Source organism: Pungitius pungitius, chromosome 20 (assembly GCF_949316345.1).
Source record: "Pungitius pungitius chromosome 20, fPunPun2.1, whole genome shotgun sequence".
Taxonomy (NCBI): domain Eukaryota; kingdom Metazoa; phylum Chordata; class Actinopteri; order Perciformes; family Gasterosteidae; genus Pungitius; species Pungitius pungitius.
Genome location: NC_084919.1, coordinates 3,120,837 through 3,142,341, shown reverse-complemented (window position 1 = coordinate 3,142,341; position 21,505 = coordinate 3,120,837). Strand labels below are relative to the sequence as shown.

The following is a 21,505-nucleotide window of genomic DNA, read 5'->3' as shown; positions in this document are numbered from 1 at the left end:
TGTGGATATTAACAATATCTCTTTCGTTATTGGTTAATGAAAACATTCTTGGCAAATGCTTTGGTGCATCTTGCACCGAGAGGCAGCGCTGGAACAGACGGTGGACCGTCAGCGCGATCCCGACATCCAACTACGAGCTTTAATATACTGTAGCGACTCTCGCTAATGAATCTCTGGACAATGTGCTTATCTTCTGGTTTTATTGTGGAGAAACAGGCTACTGTCGGCCGTAGCCTACGCCGAACAAAAACACACCATCGCTCTCCAACACAACAATTCCCGCGTCCCCATAGGTGGCACTAAGATGAGTGACGTCACATTGTGCGCCCTTCACTGACCATCCCAAAACTCTGTAAAGTGCAACGCCGCTCCAGAACATGAAAACACAGTCCGTTACAATACGCTGTTGGAGCTGGAATTACCGCGGCTGCTGGCACCAGACTTTCCCTCCAATGGATCCTCGTTAACCAGTATGGATCAACCAATTGATCCATATATACGGCGCTCCGGATTACAAGGCGCACGCGCCGTTTTTTTAGGAAAAAAGGGATTTTAAGTGCGCCTTATAGTCGCGAAAATACGGTATCTTAAATGCTTAATAAAGAAACTTAGTTTACCCCCCTTTTCCGGTCTTTCTGCTAAGCTAACAGCTAACAAGCTGCTGGAGAAAGCAAAAGAGGCTACTGAGCATGTTCCCCAAAACACGACACGACGCGGTATCAATCATCTTGTTTAATGCAGAAAACAAAGAGCGTACACATTTCCCAAAATGTTGAACTACTTCTCGAAGAAGGCACTGCATGGATTTATAATCAGTCTCTTTCTGCGTCTACTGTCACAGCAAACCATTGCATTTTAAATATACGGTAGAGTGCATTCTACAAACTATTGAGTTTTTATTGTTCATCAAGAACCGGTTACATTATGTTTTTTTCATAACTACTTTCTAGAGAAATGTTCAATTTCCCCATTAAAATAAATGGCTGCCAATTTTGGAACAGCCGTCACTCTTTTTTTTTAGCTCCCCGATGTTTGGTTCGACTTTCACTCACACTGTAACAGCCCAAAAGTTTAACATGTCATAGTATCCCACTCACAAAACAAAACATAATATTATGTTATAAATAAAAACAGGATGAAATACAAATTGAGACCACACTTTAAGAGGATAATAAACATGCACCCGAGAGTATGCGGTGAAAAAGTTAAGACTAGAATAAAAGTCCATCATAACATTTCCAATAAGAACATATTTTCAGTTGTCTGACTTTGCTTTTGTAATGTCAAAGGCACCGTGTAGCTTAAATAAGATTGTTCATGGCTGTAAGTGTTCCACAGGATTTGACTACACTAAAATAACGTTAAAAAAAAAAAACCCACATCAAACACGACAACTCTCTTTGTACACAACGCAGCATGTTTGTCCCGGGCAGGTGCCAAGGACAAAGAGGTGACAAAAAGTCCCTCCGTGACAAAGTGAAACCGCTCTGACCCCGAATCGTTCGGGTTCCACGTAGCTGCCAGGGTTTCAGCGCGCCGATTCTCACGCCGGCCTGGTTATTTTTTTTTTTCCCCCACTGTGAAAGATCTCACACTCCAACGATAACGACTCTTAAGAGGTGGACAGAGAAATCAAGTGCAGATTACTTTTTAAAAAGACGGGGGCAATGTGCTGAAATTGTGTTTAAAAAAAAAAAAAAAAGACACAAACTATCCCGTGGAATTGAGCCCATGATAAACTAAGTAAGATATGCAGTTTGACTTTGATTCATTTACATCTAGTTTACAGAGCATAATGTTTAAAGTGGAATATGGGAGTTTGAACGTGCACTTTTTTAAAGCCACTACAGCTACAATTCTCTTGTGCTCACAGCACCTACAGCCCCCGGGGTGGGGGGGGGGGGGGGGGCTCTTTCTGCGAGTGTTTTCTTAAGGCGAAGTGTTGCTGAGCGCCGCCTCGCTTTATTTCTTCAAGGAGCGCCCTGGAGTCACCGGGTCCACTGAGTTTGACTCAGAACTGGGAGCATAGAAGCTTTTTGACCTAATGACCGGGTAGCGTTTTCGTGGTTTGTGCTATGCTAACGTTAGCGCGCAACTGTTAATAGAATAAAAAGACGTCTGCGTCCTCTGTTTGAAATGTTCGAATTCCTCACATAGTGGCTTTAAAGGATAATTCTGGGGATATTTTCTTTAGGTTTTTTTGTTATTAATATCAACAAATTCCACAAAAAGACCAAAACACACGATTTCCTCCTTATTGAGTAGTTTTTGCTAACAGCTGCTTTCGAAAATGATTTAGTCTTTTATTTATGAAAGCATATATTCATAATCCAATTTTATAATCCAATCTTGAGCAGAAACAAATTGGCTTTTGGGCTGAGAGACACAGACGGACTGGATAAATATTGAGACACCAAAAACAGATACTCCTTTCTGGTCTTTTTTTGGGGGGGGGGAATTTGTAACAAAACGTTTAAAATATCACCGGCCTTGCACTTCAATTTGGATGAATTTCTCCTTCAGTGAAAATGCAGCGGATGACGGGCGAAGAGGAAAAAGAACCTGAAATCCGCAGCGGCGCCGTTGGGTTGCGTCCATGAGCGGACCTGTCCGGGTATTGTTAACGGAGAGTTTCCGACACGAGGGGAAACGTCACGTCTTAGCGGTAAATCCTCGAGCCAGGAAGTGTGTTTGGTCGCGTCCCCCCCCCCCGTCGGCCCTCAGGTCTCAGAGTTCACCATGGAGACAATGATGTCCAGCATGCTGTCGAGCCCGTAGAGGTAGCCGTCCTCTCTGTTGCCCTCGACCCACGGCGCTCGGTGGGTCAGCTCGTCCCCCTCGGACAGAGGTGTGGTCTTCCCGAAGTCGATCATCCAGACTTTGGCCCTTCCTTTGCTGTCGTGAACGAATAGCAGAGAGCTGCCGATCACCTGCAGGGACACAGCGAGAACAATGGGATGACGGAGAGAAAAAAAACAGGAAACGTCACCCTTGTGTTCTTGTCCCGGTGCGAAATGATCTCACTTCCTGTTTTGAGTTACGACTTCTTGCACTCGTGTCTGCTGGTATGTTGCGTTTTGTCTCTGCGTGCACGTGCGCTGACACTCAATGACTTCATCTGTAACTCACGCCGTGAATATCCAGCGACAGAGAGCAACGCGGCAACCGAGCAATCATTCAAAGGGAACGGGCCATTAGTGCACGGCGCATTACCTCGTGGGTCTTGAAGAACGGGGAGATCTCCAGAGTGTCGCGGATTTCCTCCAGCCTGCTCAGATAAACGTTCTGCGGGGGGGATAAAAAACACCAGCGCTTATTGTTTTGCTCGCCTAGTTTTGCCCACTTTCCGATGCAGCCCGTCCTCTGGTCAGAACCGGCTGTGGAGGGGTTGGATTCAGTGGAAAACATCTTCACGTGTTTAAGAATGTGGGTCAATAAACACGCTCCCAAGCAAACACGTGTCCCCAAAGCTTATAAATACTCAAAGTGTGTGAAGAGGCCTAATGAGTTCCTCTGGGCTTTCCTTTTCTTTGACATTGAATTCCTTGTGTGTGTTTTTGTGTCCCTTTCAGTGGGCAATGCTATTGACACACACACACACACGTACACACACACACACACACCAGACAAGCACTCACCAGTATGTCCTTGTTTCCTTTGACAAAGTCCTGGAAGGCCGCAGTAACTTGGTCCCTTGTCTTCGTCTTCTTAAAATCTCGGTTCACTGTCCCGTCCTCCTTCTGACGGGAGAGGAGGAGAGAACATGAGGGACCATTCAAAGAATTTAACCTTTATTTGTACTCGTAGTTGTTGTTGTTGTTGTTGTTGTAGGTGAGACCAGTGGTCTCGCATTGCAGAACACATGTACGCTAACTGTGGATGTGCGTGTGTGTTTAAGTGTGCATGAGAAACGGTGCAAAGGTTCGTTTGAGGCGTGGAAGGTTTCTTTGCTTTCTAGGAGCAGCCAGTGATGTTAATGACGTCTAAAGCCAACAAACGGGGCGACATGGTGAGACGCAGAGACCAAGAGGTCCAGGACGTGGGCAAAATACGAGGCGAGAGAGAACGCCTCATTGCAGGCGTAACTAGCATGAAACAAAGTACAAGGGGGGGGGGGGGGGGGGGGAAGGAGGAGGCGCAGAGGAGAGGATGGATGACAAAAGCAGAACGAACAATGAGCGGCGCAAGGGAGGAAGGAAAGATATTTTCGGAGATCCAGCTGTGAATCTCCTGCAGAAAACGTCAACATGGAAACTAAGAATTGTTCAATAGTTGCCTTTTTAGAAAGTATCCAGAGTTGCTGGATGTGTTAAATGTCCCAAAAAGCAAACCATCCAGCAAACTAGCATCGCACAGCAAATTGAGTTGACCCTCCATTAGTAGTAATGGTAGCGGAGGTTCTATTAGTCAAAGTACCACTAGTAGTGGACCAATAGTAGTAGTAGTGATCCTTCTCAGTCGATTCATTAAGTTATTTCCCAGCACAGATGAGCACATCTCTTGTAAACTTGTATAAGTGTGTAGTCATGTGACGGACCAGGAAGTTGTGAATTCCACCGGCTAACATTTAAGTAGAGCAGGCCGTCGGTTGGTTGGTTGAGAGAAGAATAAACGAGTTTTTCCTCACTCCGCTGGCTGCGGGCCAACGAGACACAGCTACTTTCCCCTTTAAGGTCCACGACTCTCCCCTTCTCTTCCACACGCACAATTACACAATGCACACATCTACACAATCGATGCACAAGAGCCACATGAGCGGCTCACACACACACAGACACACACACACACACACACACACGTCTCTGTTTCTGGGGATAACCCTCGGTGTCCTGGCAACAGACCACCGGGAGGCCGCCGATGTCCTTATATAGCCACGGCCCTCACATGAAGAGAGCAGAGATTTGTGTGTGTGTGTGTGTGTGTGTGTGTGTGTGTGTGTGTGTGTGTGAGAGAGAGTGTGTTTGTGGACAATGTCAGTGCCAGATGCCGAGACGTTAGGGAGCTGCCACCGACAGGCGTCATGTGTGACAAAAGGATCTGCACAAACACTTACTTCAGAGGAAGTTTGTGTTCAAAACAGGAAGTTGGATCACGACCTCGAAGGCCCCTTACGCCCCCACACAGACACACACACACGCACACACACACAAACAAACCTCACCTTCACTCCCTCTATCCTGAATCCCAGGGTGGCCGTCGAGCTGATGGTCTCCCTCCACTGCATGTACCTGGGCTTGGTCACCACTTTCTGGAGGGTTTCCTCCGGCGTCGGCGCCTCCGGTTCCACCTCCACCATCTTCTGATACATGTCGGGCCTCGGGGAGGGCTTCTTACGAGCTTTGGTCAGCTCTTCCTCGAGGTAGGTCCTGGAGAAGAGAGATGCAAAAAGGAGACGTGAGTGCGAGTGTGAGGCGGGGGACGGAAGGCGGTGGCGGGTGCGAGGAGGAGGAGGAGGGCGAAAGCGAAGGTGTGAAGAAGGAGTCACTGCGGCTGTTGGGTGCGAGGATCTGTGAGGCCATCGTTCGGGTTTTTAAAAGAAACCAAACGAAAGAACGTAAAATCCTCCCACACACCGCTTTTTAGAGTGATTAACGCACTTATTTCAGGGTGCACGCACATTTAACTAGGAAAGGAATTTGTTTTGCCGGTAGAGCAGCAGCATTATCAATAGAAAATAAAGCCCAAAAATATAAAAAATATAACAAAATAAACTGAGCAAATAGACTTAAGTCCTGTGGTCCTCTCACCTCACTCCCATCTTGCAGTCCATCACACAAGGGAAGTCGAACTCGGCCAGCAGATCCTCCATCTGGTTGTATTTCTGGCCGTCCTTCTCCACGTCTCCGTGGTAACCGGGGACGTACGGGCGCAGCACGTCCCTCATGAGGAGGGACAAGCAGCGCTGCTCACATTCACAGTGTTTCTGAGGGATGCAACGAAACGACACACAGATATAGATCGACTGGAATATGAGATGATGAACGGTGAATTATTCAAAATTCCAGCGTACAATATATGTTGTTATTTGACGTTTTGTACCCCCCACGCTCCATGTGGCACCTCTCTTCAATGACATGTGATTGATGCGAAAGAGAGTCTTACTTTTAATATTCGTCCGTTGGCTCCGGCCTTGAAGCTCCCTGCGAAAAGACAGAAAGCGTCAGACTGCAGCAGCAGCTCGGGGGGGGGGGGGGGGGGCTGAAGTGTGGCGAGAAGCTGGTCTAACATTCTGGTTAAGCGAGGAAGAGCTCCGACCGCCATGCAGCGATTTCCCAACAGCCTTCGGTAAACACCCAAGCACACACACACACACACACACACACAGACACACACATCCCCCCTACAGGCCCTGACCTCAAAGGCGTACCTCCAATGACGACACACACTGACATATTGACTCACTTCTTCTTTGAACTGCACAACTTGCGTGTGGGTCGCCAGCATTGCGACCCTCATGCAACCATGTGACCAGGTGACGTGTGACAGACGTACCTGCGTGTCCCGCCAGTTGTATCCAGGGGTATTTCTTCTTGAAGGACATGACAAACGGCGACCAGTGGACCATGTTCTTAATCTTCTTCCAAGACTTGTGCTACAATCACAAGAAACAACACCAGTGATTATTCTTCACAATAATGTGTGTTTTTTTAATTTTTTTTATTAGGATAATTGGCCTACAGTTAACCCGAAACGGATGACGTCATGACGCAGAGTTTAGGGAAGTGCACATGTAGGCTCAATCCTTCAGATGGCAGCGTGAAACAAACACAACTCTTTAAAACATGCACAAGACACACACACACACACTGTGTGGGGGAGGGGGGGGGGGGGGGCATCCCTGACAGCCCCCCCCCCTCCCTGCTGTTTTAGGACATTTTAACTAAGCGCTGCAGGATGGTAGCTGGGGTTTCCCCTGGTTACACAAACACAGTTTATCCGAGGGCTCTCCCTGTCCCTGGCAGAGGCATCGAACCGTGGGAATCCTGCCCCACACACGCGCACGCGCACGTGCACACGCACGTGCACACGCACGCAAACCCATTGACAAACGGGGACACGCACAGACGGAACACACACACACTGCACAGTTGTTCTCAACGTCAACGCATTTCATCTCCGTGGCGACGGGGCGCTCTCTGTCTCTGGCTCTCCGTCCACCGACGCTCTCTGAAATTTTTGAATACACAAGCTACAAGTCACTACAAGTGACTCAGAGAGGTCTGGCGGGTCTGGCGAGGCGGAGGCCTACGGGAGAAAAATCTCACTCTAATTAAATAATGTATTCAAACGAAGGAAAGGCCTTTTCGCGCCAGCAGCATTACGTCACATGGAAAGACTCCCGGTGTTTGTGTGGGATTACACAACGCTCGGCTGTGAACCACCGGGACAAAAACTGCAGGACTAAAGAAATGTGAGAATGAATCCAAAAATGTTGACACGCAAATAAAATGTGTCCCTCGCGTCCAGTGAGGGGATCCTCTTGTGTGTGATGTCACTTTCATTCTGACGTTCCATTTCGACATGTGAAGACGCACGCTCGCACACAGAAGACCTTCCCTGGTGTGAGGGATGATATTTTGTCTACAAATAACCAACGAAGAAGGGAGATGGTAGAAGAGAAAAGAAGAAAGGAGGATAGGACCATAGAAGGAGACATATTACCCATGTCACATAATCTGGACCTGATGAAAATCCATCAGCTGATAGCATGACTATCTATGGTTAGACACACACACACACACACACCTTCAGAAACACTCTCTTTCTCTCTTTTTCTCTCTGAGGTGAAGAGTCACATGGAAAATTCTGCTAAAAGTAAAACACACACACACACACACACTGACACATGTGAGCGGATCACATGGTGGAAACTAACTGCAGGGCAGGTCAGCTGCAATGAGCCTCAGAGAGAGAGCTGGAAACTAGGATATTAGTGCAACAACGCAAAGTTTTCACAACATCTTTTCAGAAGTCTGCTGAGCTGATTGGAATCCTCTGAAATGATTCTGTCATTGCTGACACACACACACACACACACACACAGGAGGAGACGCTCGTACAGAGAGCCTCGTCGGGCCCTCTTAAGTCAATTAGTCATTTAATTGAGCAGTTTATTCTAGTGCGTTTCTTGAGTCGGTTAGTGCTTTTTTGTGCGTTTTTTTTTTTTGACTCCTTTCCAAATAACGATTGAGCAAACTACAGATTTTGACTGGTGATTTTATGAGATTCTTTGAGGAGAAAGTGATGAAATGAAAGGAAATTGACTAATCGGGCCAATAATGTGTAAAGGACGGAACAATAATCTGCACGTGTCCATGTGTGGGCGATCGCAGTTTCTGGCTTCCCTTTGTAGACAAAAAAGATACCAACGAATCTGAATGTGGACCCCCACCCTCCCATCCCCCCTTCCCCCCCATCCCCCCTTCCCCCCCACCCTCCCCCCTCTCATATCCTCTACCATCTTTGGCCAGTTATCAGAGAGAGGAAGAGTATCCGACTACAGGATTGGGGAGTAGCCAGGTTCTGCACTTTCTCTGTCAGTCTGTCACCCGTCTCCCACGGCGCCCACTCGCAGCCAGCGTGTGTGTGGGTGTGTGTGTGTGTGTGTGTGTGTGTGTGCGTGTGTGACAGAGAGAGAGAGAAAGAGACCTGTCGATGGGGCAAGAGACAGAGACAGAAAAGACGAGGTCTGGATCAGTTCATGTGTGAGTATTAACAGACATTGTGTAGTTTTAGAAGCTGGAGACATTAACAGGTGACCAGGAGGAGGAGGAGGAGGAGGAGGAGAAGAGGAAGTTTCTGCTGTGTAATGAAATAAAAAAACGACCTCAACTGCTACCCAGTATATATTATTGCTCAATAAAGTCAGGCTCCAAAAGTCGATCTGTCAAACATCCCTAAGCAGGGACCGAATCCCGGGGATAGAGAACCTCCCCGTGATGGACAGATGAACCGTACCTGAAGGCGGGCGGTGCGTAGGTGGATGGCGGCAACGACGAAGACGACTCCCATCGTCACGGCGACGCTCCACACGGAGCAAAGCCACGCCATGGTCCAGCTGTCCCCGCAGGGCCACCGAAACCCTCGGCTTCTTACAAGAGAGCGCGCCTCTCGGCTCGCAGGCTCCTCTTCCCGCGCCCCCGACGGGTTCACACACGCGTGTTTGTGTGTGTGTGTGTGTGTGTGTGTGTGCGCGCTGAGATAAACAATTGTGCATCATTTGATTGGCAAAACAGAGGATTTTGAATAATCTGGACATGCAAATCTCCACACAGGTGAGAGCATTTAAAAGAGCACAAACGGAGCCGAGTGTGTGTGTGTGTGTGTGTGTGTGTGTGTGTGTGTGCACACCGAGCACTGGGGAAATACACAGGGCTGCAGGGAAGAAGCATTAAGTTTCATCCATGTTTTCCTAGTTGAATACTTTTCAGTGTGAGAGTTTTTTTTTGTCAAATGTGAGAAGCAGAAAGATTGAGACAGAAGTTTCGACACGAGCAACAAATGGCAAAAGGAACCTTGCGACGTTTCGGGGGCGTTTTTTTTTTAATCAGGTGAAAAGACGCCTTCGCGCGTAGACACATCTGGATTCTTGCGGAACGTTCACAGCTGGCTGGAAGGACCACCGAGGCCGCGAAAATGAAACCGTGAGCGTGTCTGAACCCGATAACAGACACTCGTGGAAAGTTTTTCAAAAAGTGTTCAAATTGGAGACACGGAGGCGGTCCGGTTTTGAAAACGCTCGCGGTCGCGGGGAGCATCTCCGGAATGTGAGAAACCTAATATAGCCGCGAGAGGTAGAATGCTGAAAAACAAAAAAAGATAAGACTTTTCAGATATGTGAGTACAGAGGCGAAGCAGGAAACAGTGTGTGTAAGAACAGCTGATTTCAAATCAGCATTGAGTGAGTGAATGAGCATTAAAAATGAAGTTTAACTATCCAGTTACAGTCATAATGCCCAGCGGATTCCAGCTCTTTTTTTTAAATTTAAGGAAATATACGACTGTTTTTCTATATGATCTTCTCCTTTTTTTTGTCCTTCTCCTTCCCATCAGTTCGGCTGGTCTATGCAAATAATCTCTACCCCGTGCCTATCGTCTCCTTGGAGACAATCCTGCTTTTAAGGCGGTCAATATGCTGCCGTTCCTTCCTGTACTTGTTCTAGATGATTCATCTCGACAAACTATGAAGCCTTAATTAGTGCAGCACGTGCATTACTCTACACGATGGTGGTCACGGCATAAGGACCATAAGATACGTCTTGTCTCAATATTTAGTCGGTCACTTTTTGAAGGATAAGTGGTTTGAAGATGGATGAACCTTTGCTCTTTTTTTTTTTTTTTTTTTTTTTACAGACAGCTCACTTTTTAATTTAATTGGTTGAAATTTTCTTTTTTTGGAATAAGCAAAGCTTTGAGATGAACTAAAAACTGGGATGCAAGTCCGCCTCAAGAGTCAGCCCCTCTCATCTCTTTCTGGTCTCGTATCTCCATCCCCAGACCAGCTGGATGACGAGAGGAGGGCAGAAACAACTGTAAAGTTTCCATTGAGATAAAGAGAGAGAGAGAGAGAGAGAGAGAGAGGGGAAATGGTAAGAGAAGGAACTTCTTGCCGACAGGAAGTAGGGTGCGAGGGGGGAGGAGGGGGGGGGGGGGGTTGCCGCTTGCCTCAGCGGCAGTATTTTCCACATCCGCCGCTGACTACAAACAAAAGAAAGAAAGAAGGCCTTGCCCTCCGTAAACATCAGAGGGGAAAAGGAGCTCTGAAGCAAAGGGTTCATGTTGGTCCCTCAAATATTATTATTCTAGAAATGTGCAGCAAGCTCTTCGCCTGCATTATTGATACGTGCATTTAGAAAGAAGGATGTTTAAAGATGCTTTTTTGAAGGGGGGGGGGGGGGGGTTCACCAAGAGAACAAACTCAACGTATAGGTGCAACGACATATCACCCATTTGCATGTTGGGAGGAATGAGAGGTGACGGAGAGTAGTAGAGAATCATTTAAAAAAAAGGAGTGACAGAGGGTAACTCCGGGTTACAAACGCGTGTGTGTGTGTGTGTGTGTAGAAGCGTGTGTGTGTGTGTAGTAGCAGGGGAAACACTGAGACACGCGCGCATGTGTGTGTGTGTGTTTTTTGGGCGCGAGAAGCGCAGAGGAAAACAACAAGCCTGATATCGCTCACCGCAAGGTCCCCATTGCAGATACAACCGTTGCGACTGTCTGAGTCTGCAGAGACTGACAAGCATTGGCACACACAGACACACACACAGACACACACACACAAAAATGAAGGCACGTGCGTCAAAGGAGCGCCGCAACGTGTCCGAGAGGCTTCGGACGGTGCACGGCAAATCTCCTAGCAACCACGGCGCGGGGGGTGGGGGGGGGGGTGGAGTGGAAAGAAAGTGACAAAAAAAAAAAAAACCTGACAGACTTGTTTCCAAATTGAGGTCGCTGTATGGAACATTAAAGTGCATATCTGAGTTTAGATCCAGCCGCAAAACACTAACAACGACCTATAAACTGTGCTCCCCGGTTATGTGTCGATGAATAAAAAGAGCACAAAGCAATCAAGCGGAAGGTCTAGAGAAGTAATTCTGTTAATGTCGGCGTTGCATCTATAAATGCAAGCCGTGGCCCTCCGGTCAGTGAGGTGAGGAGTCAGCGACCTGCAGCATCTCTTTCCTCTGCACACAGCAGGGTTTCCCCCCTCTGAGAGCGCGACAAACCACACATGCAACCCCACGCCACCCATAGACACTCCTCCACCCCAAGTGTCCGCTTCAGTGACTCCAGGCCGACCCCGACTCCTCGTTATTAAGGGCCATGAGAGGCGAGAGGGGGGCATTAACATGAACTCACCAAGAGGTGACCGGTGTTTCCCCTCTCACAACCAAAAAGAAAACGAGAAGTAACAAACACACACTAGCACGCGCGCACTCAAACAAAGAGCTGGACACACACACACACACCAATAAACTCTGTCACACGCAAACACACACACACACACACAGCTGTGAGTGGGAAACTCGGTTTGACGTCACATGGTTGCTAGGCGACCGGCCGCCGCGGTAGTGAAGATTTTCCACTGCGGTGCAAACACGGCGTGTGTCTAAATATGTGTGTGTGTGTTATAGTGTGTGTGTGTGTGTGTGTGCTGATTATTTTGAGTTACAGTTTAGGACATAGCAAAAGAAAGAGAGAAATGCTCTTTTTTGTTGCTCGGAGATGAGCTCACTTTCACAGCCGGATGAACACGAGTTTGGGACAAGAGGACGGATCACAAGAAAAAAAAGACAACAACAAAAAAAAGGATGTGAGTCCACGTGACATTAGAGGCAGTGCACGGCAGTTAGAGACCAAACGTGACTGTGCGACTTTGCGGTGTGTGCCGAGGGTGCGACGGCGTTAGCAACCCGTGCTGCGCGCGTGCGTGCGTGCGTGCCCGTGTTTTTTCGCAGCACGGGCCGCAATCCGCATTCCAGGAGAAACATCTGTTCATGTAATGGATGCGCCAGTGAAGAAACGAAAGGTGTCCGGGCTCCGCTCCCTGAGCAGCGCCACGCCCTCAGCCAGTCTCCGAATAGCTGAAACATGACGGCGCCTTCTACGCAACGACAATGTTCAATGTAAAAAAAAAAAAAAAGAAAAGAAAAACACTGGAAAAGTTGCAGGGTGAAAAAGAAACATTTTTAGTCTTGGACTTAAAGAGGGAAATAAAGAAAAAAAGCCAGTTCAAATCTAAGCGACTTCTAATCTCCTTTTTTGTAGTCCATAAATCCGATGATAGCAGTAAATGTTCTAATTGAGAGGCGAGAGCCGGCAAATGTTTGACACATTTACACATTTTTGTCATCGATGAATAAGTCAAACAATTTACCAAAGTGACGATTGTTACAAATTGAGGGGAATTGTTTTAAGTGAATGTGTGTCTTTTTTTGCATCGATGCTGATCCACGAGTTGCTTTTAAGGCCTGTGAAAGTCTATGTAAGTGTTGCTTTTACATCCATCTCCTTGAAGTTTCATCTGTGGCTGTTTTAGTTTAGGAACTATTCTGATCGGGGGGGCGGGGGGGCTTGCAGGTAAAAGTACAATAGCAAACGACTGGGTGTCGCCTCAGCAGTTCAAAGGTCACTCCATGTTCGTCTCTTCTGAATTCCCAGAAGTAAAAAAGGACGTTAAACAAAAACGAAATGGTGATCTGCAGCAGGTGCCCCTCTGCTGCCAATTTACCCAAAAAAATACCTTTGGCAGATTTGTGCCTTCAAACCTTGGAGAGATGCCCGGCAGCCGAAGCATCAGCCAAGTGGCGTCTATATAAGGCTCCGCTCAGCCTCCATCCACCCCCCAACACCACCCCCCCCCCCACACTCAAAAACCGACTCGAGATGATCCAAAAAGACGATGACCACCACGGCATTAGACAGTCACGCTTCCTCGGGTTCACTTCGGTCAGAAAAAAACTGATATATGCACAACCTGCGGTGGATATGTAACAACTTCTCCCCTCTTTTCCTACACACACCACGCCCACACCAGCCGGAGGGGGGGGGGGGGGTTGCCTCCCTTCCTTCGCGTGCGTTTCTCTTGAAAAGCCACCCGGAGAGGACCGGCTTCCTGTGGCCACGCGGCGAGGGAGCGATCGCGAACATGCAAAGAGCAACACAAACCCCATTCAAATGACAGCAGCCAAATTCGTTTGGAAAAAAAAAACAAATGGTTTGCCGGAAATCCGTGTCAGCCGAGAGAGAGAGCCGGGACGGGGACCCGAGGGAGGGAGGTTTTGACGACAATATCGCATTTTAATTATATCAGAAGTAATGACGACTAGCACAATCCCTGCTTTAAGAAAATAAATCGCTCGTTTGCAGTTTGAAGTCCCTGAAAAAAGCAACTCTTTTGGGACATTGTCTCGGAAACACTGGTATATAATCAGTTATGCAATCCTTGGTGTTTTATGGCGGCAGTGAAATGGCCCCCGTGAACTTATGGCGGCTACAAACAAAAACACATCCACCCACACACCTGCAAAGACACACAAACACACCAACACGCACACAAACTCAAACAGGCCTCAGCCTCCTCTTTGAAAAAAAAGTCCTAATTCCTAATTCTCTTGATTTCCCTTTTTTTTAAATCAGCCGTGTTCTCTCTCTCTCTCTCTCTCCTATTAACACAAACACACAAAAACACAGACAGACACACACACACACACACAGGTTGGGGCACAGAGATGGCTTTGTTGTTGTGAATGTCAACCATCACTCAGGCAGAGAGCCGAGGCCAATTTGACACAGGAGCAGCCAGCAACATGCACGGGCAAATTCAAACACACAATACACACACACACACACACACACACACATACCAACGTGCAATCAGCCCGCAGACAGACTCTTTCACAAATCCACCAAGATTATTTGCCAAATCCCCGGCCCACTAGTCATTGGCAACGTTCCTGGATTACCTCAGATTCTAAATATGCCGATGGCCACCATCGCATTGGACGTGCTAGCATGCTAACAGCGGCTAGTTGAATCCAATCCACACACAGGTGTCCCACAGGAAAGGTAAAACATTCAAATTGTTGGTGGCACTGGGGGAAAAGTGTGGGGATTACCAAAGTCAGACGGCATCCTATCCTCTGGGGACCATGAGTGTCTGCACAACATGTAATGTTGATCCATCAGACTGTTGTTGATGTATTTCAATTTGGGGGGGGGGGGGGGTGTTTGGGAGGGGGGGGGGTCCTGCTGAATGGACAATTCTCGATATCCCTCGGCAAATCTACATGCCTGAATTGTTCTTAGTGGACAAAATTTGGCAATTCAGGTGAATGCAGTTTTCCTCGAAAAGCTCTCCACTAAGGACACACACACACACACACCAAAGACACACACACACAAACAGACACACACAAGCAGACTTGAAACCACTTACTGCTTTCTGTTGAGAGGTGAGGGTCGCAGGGTTGAGAAGCTGCTCCCCTTTCTCTGTGTCACTGGAAATGTCCTCCTCCGACTCTTCCCAGGAAGAGGAGAAACCGGCCGAGGAGGCGGAGGAGGACGACAGCTTCCTGAGGGAGTGGGTGGAGAAGTTTGCCCCGGGGACGGGGCTTGAACCGGGGCTGGGGCTGCACCCGAGGCCCTGGTCCGAGCCGGGGCCTTCGCAAGCCCCGGCCTGGCCTTCCAGACCGTGGTCCGTGACGATGACGGCGGGGATGGAGGGGGGGGCGCAGGGGCAGTGGCCCGAGGTGTGGTCGGGGTCCGGCAAACGGGGGGGGGGGCTCACTTCGCGTCGCGTCGGAGGGAGAGCATTGAATTCTGGGTAATCCTCCGACCTGTTGGCCTGTGTCCGGAGCTGCAACTCCTCTCTCTCCTCTCTCACGCCTCCCCGCGTCGGCTCCCTCTCGTCTCCCAACACTTGTCTGTTGTCTCCCCCGCCTGCGTCCCCCCCTCCTCGTTTTTCCTCCCCGGCCACCGACGCGTTCGGGTTTAGCGTCTCGAGGGAACCCCGGGCGACGGGCGGCCCGTCCAAACCGGGGGTTTGCGTTGTTGCGAGCGAGCGGCGGCCATTCTGATCGCCGATGGGTGTCTGGTTTTCCGGGCCCGCTTTCGTGGCGCCGTCGTCCCCTTCGGCCCCTTCGCCTCCTCCTCCTCCTCCTCCTCCTTCACTCCTCTCTCCCGCGGTGGCAGTTTCTTCCTCCCTTCCTCTTCCATTTGGGACGACCCAGAGAAGGCTGCTCTCCGGCGGGGGGGTCATCGGGCCCTCGGGCGCCGCGTTGTTTGAGCGCCTCGGGGAGCGAGGGCTGCGCTGCAGCTCGGTGTTCAGCACCTGGGCGCGGATTCCCGAAATGTGTGCCTCGAAAATGCCCACTTTTCCCCTGACCTGGAAGACACAGAAGACCGGGACAGGGAAGGTTCAAATGCAACCACAGCTTGGTTTGCTATGAGTCCGTTTACTTTAATGCATTTTTTAAAAGTACTTTGGTTTGGTTCTTATCGTTATGCAACAAAAAGTCCTCAAAATCTCTGAGCAATGTTATAAAAGCATAAAGAAAAGAGCAGTTTCTTAATATTTTACATTATAGAGACAGAAGTGAAAAAAGAACAAGGTATTTGTAAATGGTATATTGTTAGTATATGTATAAATCAACCCAAATGGAACTAAATGGATGATGTTGTAATGCTCCTCACTGCATCATGAGTCACACGGACTCACAAAGTTGATTACTGGAGACATTATAACCTGAGTTTAGAAATGATGAGTGATGACGGTAGGAGATGCTGGTCAGAGATTATAGTAACAAGCTGAGAATCATTATCTAAAAGCCCTCCCTCAGAATGACAAAGACAGGAAGTCTTAACAACATGACAACAAGAGAGAAAAAAGGAACTTGCGCCTAAATCCAAACACTCGTGTGGTTTTTCCTGCTTTTTTTGTTCTGACTTGCCCAACAAGTGCACAGTTAAGCCCCAAATGCTCTCGAAAGCGTGTGGACTCACCTCCACGTTCTGCAGCTCCCTGTGTATCTGCAGCTGCTGCGCCTGGCGCCTCCTCTCCTCCCTCCTCTCCCCTTCGGCCGCCTCCGCCCCTCCCCTCTCCTCCGGGCTGTCTCCTTCCCCTCGGTCCTCCCCGCCGCCGGACGAGCTCAGCCGCCGGACCCGCCGGCCCACGTTGACTCCCAGGAGCTCCGGGCTGCGGGGGGAGGGGGAGCGGGCGGGGGGGCCGGGGGAGAGCGAGGACGCGGGGGGGAAGGCGAAGGTCCGTCCCGGGGAGCGAGGGCTCGTCTGGGAGCAGAACACACAACAGCTGTTAATGGACCGAGTTCTCTTTTGCTATTTTTTCCAAACGTGTACAGCACAATACTTAAAATAAATAAAATCTTTTATCTTTACGTCTCCGATAGAATACGATCGAAACAAAGGCAGTTTTGTTTTAATCAAACTCCAGGTTACAAAACAGCTAGAACAGGTGTGGCACAACCTCAGGGTGTGTCTTATTTTGACAAATAGTTACAACTGCATCATTTGTAAGACAATAGCTATTGTTATGTTTATGTGATATTATAGTACTGTCTCCTCAGTTTGTTATAACATGAAGTTGAATATAAATCACATGTTTGTCGCCATTTCATCTTTTTGCAAAAGCCTCACAAAGAACTTTTGGAATGGGTTTTAAGCTTTTTTTTTTTTTTAAACACACATTTTGGGACGTAGTCACCTTCGGGCTGGTCGGGCTGCAGAGGCCTCCGCCCGCCGCTCCCCCGCCCAGTAACTGACAGTAGGTGCCGCGATCCGGGACCGGCAGCACGGGGCGACCCGCTGGACTGGTTCTGGGTCGGGAGGTGGCACTAGAGGCGCCGGGCTGGGAGTGAAACTGATTGCTGCTGTGGGGAAAGAGAGAGAGAGAGAGAGAGAGAGAGCGGCCCGGTTGGTTTCTGCGTGTTTAGGCGCCGCCCCTTCGTGGCGGGAAAAAAAAAAAATCACACCCAGAAAAATCCTCCGTCGGTCTTAACATTCCGGTCTAACGGGTTTTCCAGACGCGCTTCAGGCTGCGGCCGCGGGCGCCTTTGAAGACCCACTGACCTGTTCATGACTCCGAGGCCGTTGAGGTTCAGGGCAGAGGCTGCCATCCCCGCGGCCGGGCCACGGGCCTCCAGGGCCGGGTGCACATCCGACAACGTCGCCCCCCTCCACCCTCCACCCCCCCGCAGCGCCACGGAGGTCTGGAGAGACGGAGCTCAGGGTTTCGTCCTCATTCGCTCCGCAGTCAGCAGCTCCCCACTGCTGGCAAAAGGAAAAACAAGAGGAGGGGATTTCTACTTATTGGTAATCAATGGGTTAGTGTGGTGACACGCACAAAAAAAAAAAAAATCAAAATCAAAAGCCCTGTTTCAAAAAGGTCACATACGGGAAATTAAATGTTCCATCCATAGCTACGTCATCATGGACAAAGAAGATTATTCATGCAGTGCTGTTGACAAAATGTATCACTGTTCAAGATGAATGAAAGAAAGCAGCAGACTGAGAGATGTATGGACACTGGAAATAATCATTTTCCCCTAATTAGTTAATGTTTCATAGAAGCTGAGATTTTTAGATGGCTGGAATTGTAATACGAGCCTCCTGTCAGTCTCCCAAATCTACACCACAATGTCTAGAATAAAGAGTTTCGGATCTTTTAACTGCTGCAACCTTTTCATATCGGTTCCAAAAGGAGCAGCGACGCAAAAGGCCAAACATTCGCAAAGGGAGAATAAGAAAAAGGTCAGGAGGTGGAGAGAGACGCCCTGAGCCTCTTCTCTTTGTCTTTTTCTATATGCAAAGCACAAGCAGTGCGTCCCTGTTCTCGCGTTCGCCTTGATGGACACGGTGTAGAGTGACTGATCATGTGACAGGAGACGAATCACAAACGTCACCACTGCACCCCGTGATCATTTTTAATTGAAAAGTGAACCAAAACCGGCTCCCTAATCCAACTCCATCTCCCTCAACGACCACCAGAGGTTCCTCAGTCAAGTGCCAAAGTGATCGTTTTAACACATCCCGCAGCAAAGTGACCGTTTAATCAAGTTTAATGGGTTTTCCAATATTATGCATAATGTAGGTCTACTTCTTACTCTCCCTGCGATTCGGGCCTGGCCCCCGGATGCTTTTGCTTCTCTGCTCTTTTGCACTTGATCAAAGTGGAATCTGATACCAAATGGGTAGAAGAATCTAAACTGAAGCTCCAACAACATCTGGGAAAAGGGAAAGCTGCTCATTCAACAACTCAAAGGTCTTCTTGACCCCCACATGCAGAGCTGCCCCCAAAAAAACTTGCCCTGTGATGTATTTTTGATTCCAGATGAGTTAAGACAGCAGGTCACCTCGGGGGAGGGGTGGTGGTGGGGGGGGGGGTTAAGGATGGGATTTCCTCGTTGGGGGAGTGACGCAGTTGGGGGAGAGGCGGGTAAACAATGTTGGTGGCTTCTGTCTCGAGTAGTTTACTTCACTTCTTCTATCTTCCCCCCCCCCCCCCCCCCACTGTGTAATCACTTCTATCCGCACACATCCACGAGTTGGACAACGAGGCGAGCAAGGCTGCAAGAGTACATCACATGAGAGGGGAGGGAGGGAGGGAGGGAGGAAAGGACACAGACAAGGACCAAGGGAGGAAGAGGGACAGAGAGAGAGGGGGGGGGGCTGTTTTGGCTCAGTAGCTCATTCTGAATCTTTCATGCAGAAGCGGAGGATTTCGTCTCGGATGCTGCGATGGGAAGCCTTTTCACGCTGCGTGCTGAACGTGGTCAGCTGCATCCCAAAGACTCCTTTAGTTTCTCTCTCGTTGCACTAGAGGAAAGCTTGGTTTTCTGTGCTCGGGCAGCGTCGACTTTTAGAGGTGCTCGAGCTCGCATTTTAAAGCTTTTTACAAGAAGCGAAGGCCTGAACGGAAGGAATGCACCTAGCAGGAGAAAAAAAGGCCTTTATACCACACATGTGGCCTCATGGATCCCACTTGGACTGCCACTTGTCTCCTCCTCCCTTATGTCCAAAAGGATAAATGTGTCCGCACGAGCGCTATTTAAATTGTCATGAAGCGGCGCAGCGAAGCATATCACAACTCTGCACTGCGCTCATTTGCCTTGATGATAAAATACAAATGCGGCACTCTAAAATGTAAATAACACTGGCGGTGAAGCTGGATTGAGTGGGACTTGCTGGAGGATTCAAAGCGTCCACTTGCCCACGCGAGTGGGTGCAATGAACCCACGTGCCGCACTGCGAGCGCCGCTCGGGCTGGACAGAAGGTGGAAAGATGCTGATGCTGATGCCTCCTTGAAATTCAAAGGCACCTGGCAGGAGAAGGCGATGCGACGAGATGAAGCGACGCAATCCATCATGTAATAGTCCCTATAAAACAACTACATGTTGTTTTCAATAAGAAGTGCAAACAAAGGATTTGTTTGTTATTACCAACAAGGTGGTTGTATATCACAATATCTTAACATATGACATTTTATTGCGACAATGATGAAGAGCTTGCCCTGCTGTTCATGCTATTGAGACCCATTTAATATATCTGTGTCGGGTCATTGTGGAAAATGTTACTCATCACTGAGCAGCACCGATCTAGACGTCAACACGACTTTTTCCACCCTTGTGTCACTTGATTTGTCAGGTATTTAACTCCCTAATTTAGACTTTTTTAAATAAATGAAATAGACCTGGAGCATCAACAATTAGCTGATTGGAAAATGAATGGGACCAGTTTCGATCATGTAATAAAGTATTTATTTTTTAGCTACATTGACGGACCCATCTTTGTCCAAATGTAAAAATGTTGTGACAATAATGTAGGTTGCATGCCAAAAGAATTCTATACCATCTGATGCTAATCTAAAGCAAGCGTCTTACTGTAGCTGCTCCCATTTTGGATCTGGTTGCAAACCGGTAAAATTGACAGTTAAGCCCCAAGTGAGAGAAGTGTGTCTCCTCCACCTGTGCTTTTAGGAGCAAACACTGATGCAAATTTGCAACAACAACAAAAAAAAAAAAACCTGCAAGAACCTGAGGTTCATCTATGTGTATTTTGATATTTTGAGGCTCAAGTCTTCAACACAGATGAAGACGCAGTGTGTCTTAAATAATCCTGCGTTGTGATGAGTCGATTTCATTCTGAACCCAGGCGCCTGAAGACTCCAAACTTTAGTACCAACTTAGCACCATTGCAGCATTATGGCCCAGAACACGCATTGAGAAGCACGTCTCGAGAGGTCCACGCACCCTCTCCATCCGCAGAGGACACGGTGTTAAAAGTGCAATAAACTACACAACGCGAACGTGCTCACGTGGAGGTCCTCCCCCCCCCCCCTCCTCCTCCTCCCCCCCCCCCGTCTCTTACCTCCTGTCCCGTCCTCTCCGGGCCGAGTCTCTCCGGGACACTTTTAAACCGGGTGGGGTGGGGGGGGGGTGGACGGCTCCTCTGTCCGTGCACCGAGCCCACGACCCGCTGCTCTCGAGTCGTGCGCGTGAGCGCTCGTGCGCGCGCGAGTTTATTTTTTGTCTTTTCTTCTTTCCATAAGCGAGCCTGCCCGACGCTTTTCGCTTCTTCACGTTTTCACCGAATGAAAAATAAAAAAAAAATCTACATAGATGTGTACAAAAAAAAAAATCCTCCTCCACGAAAAATAAATAGGAAAGAAGAAGAGAGTTTTAGTCTCGGCGGTTATTTCAAGGGACGCGAGTCGAAAGCCGTCAGTCTCTCCCTCTCACACACATTCTTAGTTTCTGTTGTCATGTGTGCTGCTCGTAGTAAAGCGCAGTTTGTCTGAGAGTTTGAAGCCGGAAGCGACAAGACAGCCTCCCTCCCTCCCCCTCTCTCTCTCCCTCCCTCTCTCTCCCTCCCCCTCTCTCTCTCTCTCTCTCTCTCTCTCTCTCATCCCAGGTGCACATGAACGCGTCCATAATTCATTTTAATCCAGTGATAGGACATTTTTAAAATGGGTCGGGCTGCAACAATGA

At 48.6% G+C, this 21,505-nt stretch overlaps 1 protein-coding gene across 3 annotated transcripts; it reads right to left on the bottom strand.

The window, feature by feature from the left end:
* Positions 1 to 1,557: 1,557 nt before the first annotated feature.
* On the bottom strand, positions 1,558 to 21,321 carry itpkb (inositol-trisphosphate 3-kinase B). 3 transcript variants are annotated; one of them, XM_062559681.1, is made up of 12 exons: positions 20,886 to 21,321; positions 17,588 to 17,788; positions 17,223 to 17,388; positions 16,505 to 16,789; positions 14,940 to 15,887; positions 6,493 to 6,592; positions 6,103 to 6,140; positions 5,748 to 5,923; positions 5,162 to 5,366; positions 3,639 to 3,740; positions 3,214 to 3,285; positions 1,558 to 2,930 (listed from the first exon to the last, which is right to left on the bottom strand). In XM_062559681.1, the coding sequence occupies exons 2-12, from the start codon at positions 17,632 to 17,634 to the stop codon at positions 2,721 to 2,723; spliced, it is 2,349 nt and encodes a 782-aa protein (XP_062415665.1). In that variant the 5' UTR covers positions 17,635 to 17,788; positions 20,886 to 21,321; the 3' UTR covers positions 1,558 to 2,720. The 3 variants fall into 3 exon arrangements, with proteins under 3 accessions (XP_062415665.1, XP_062415667.1, XP_062415666.1); XM_062559683.1 differs by having other exon boundaries at positions 17,223 to 17,385; XM_062559682.1 differs by having other exon boundaries at positions 17,588 to 17,785.
* Between the last annotated feature and the right edge of the window lie 184 nt (positions 21,322 to 21,505).

What these genes read in the sequence shown, in the direction of transcription:
- itpkb (XM_062559681.1), bottom strand. Translation starts at nt 17,634, where the DNA reads ATGGCAGCCTCTGCCCTGAACCTCAACGGCCTCGGAGTCATGAACAG. An exon ending in GACTGCAAGATGGGAGTGAG is followed by an intron (nt 5,367 to 5,747) that starts GTGAGAGGACCA and finishes TCTCTTCTCCAG; the next exon opens with GACCTACCTCGAGGAAGAGC. An exon ending in TCAGGATAGAGGGAGTGAAG is followed by an intron (nt 3,741 to 5,161) that starts GTGAGGTTTGTT and finishes CTCTCCCGTCAG; the next exon opens with AAGGAGGACGGGACAGTGAA.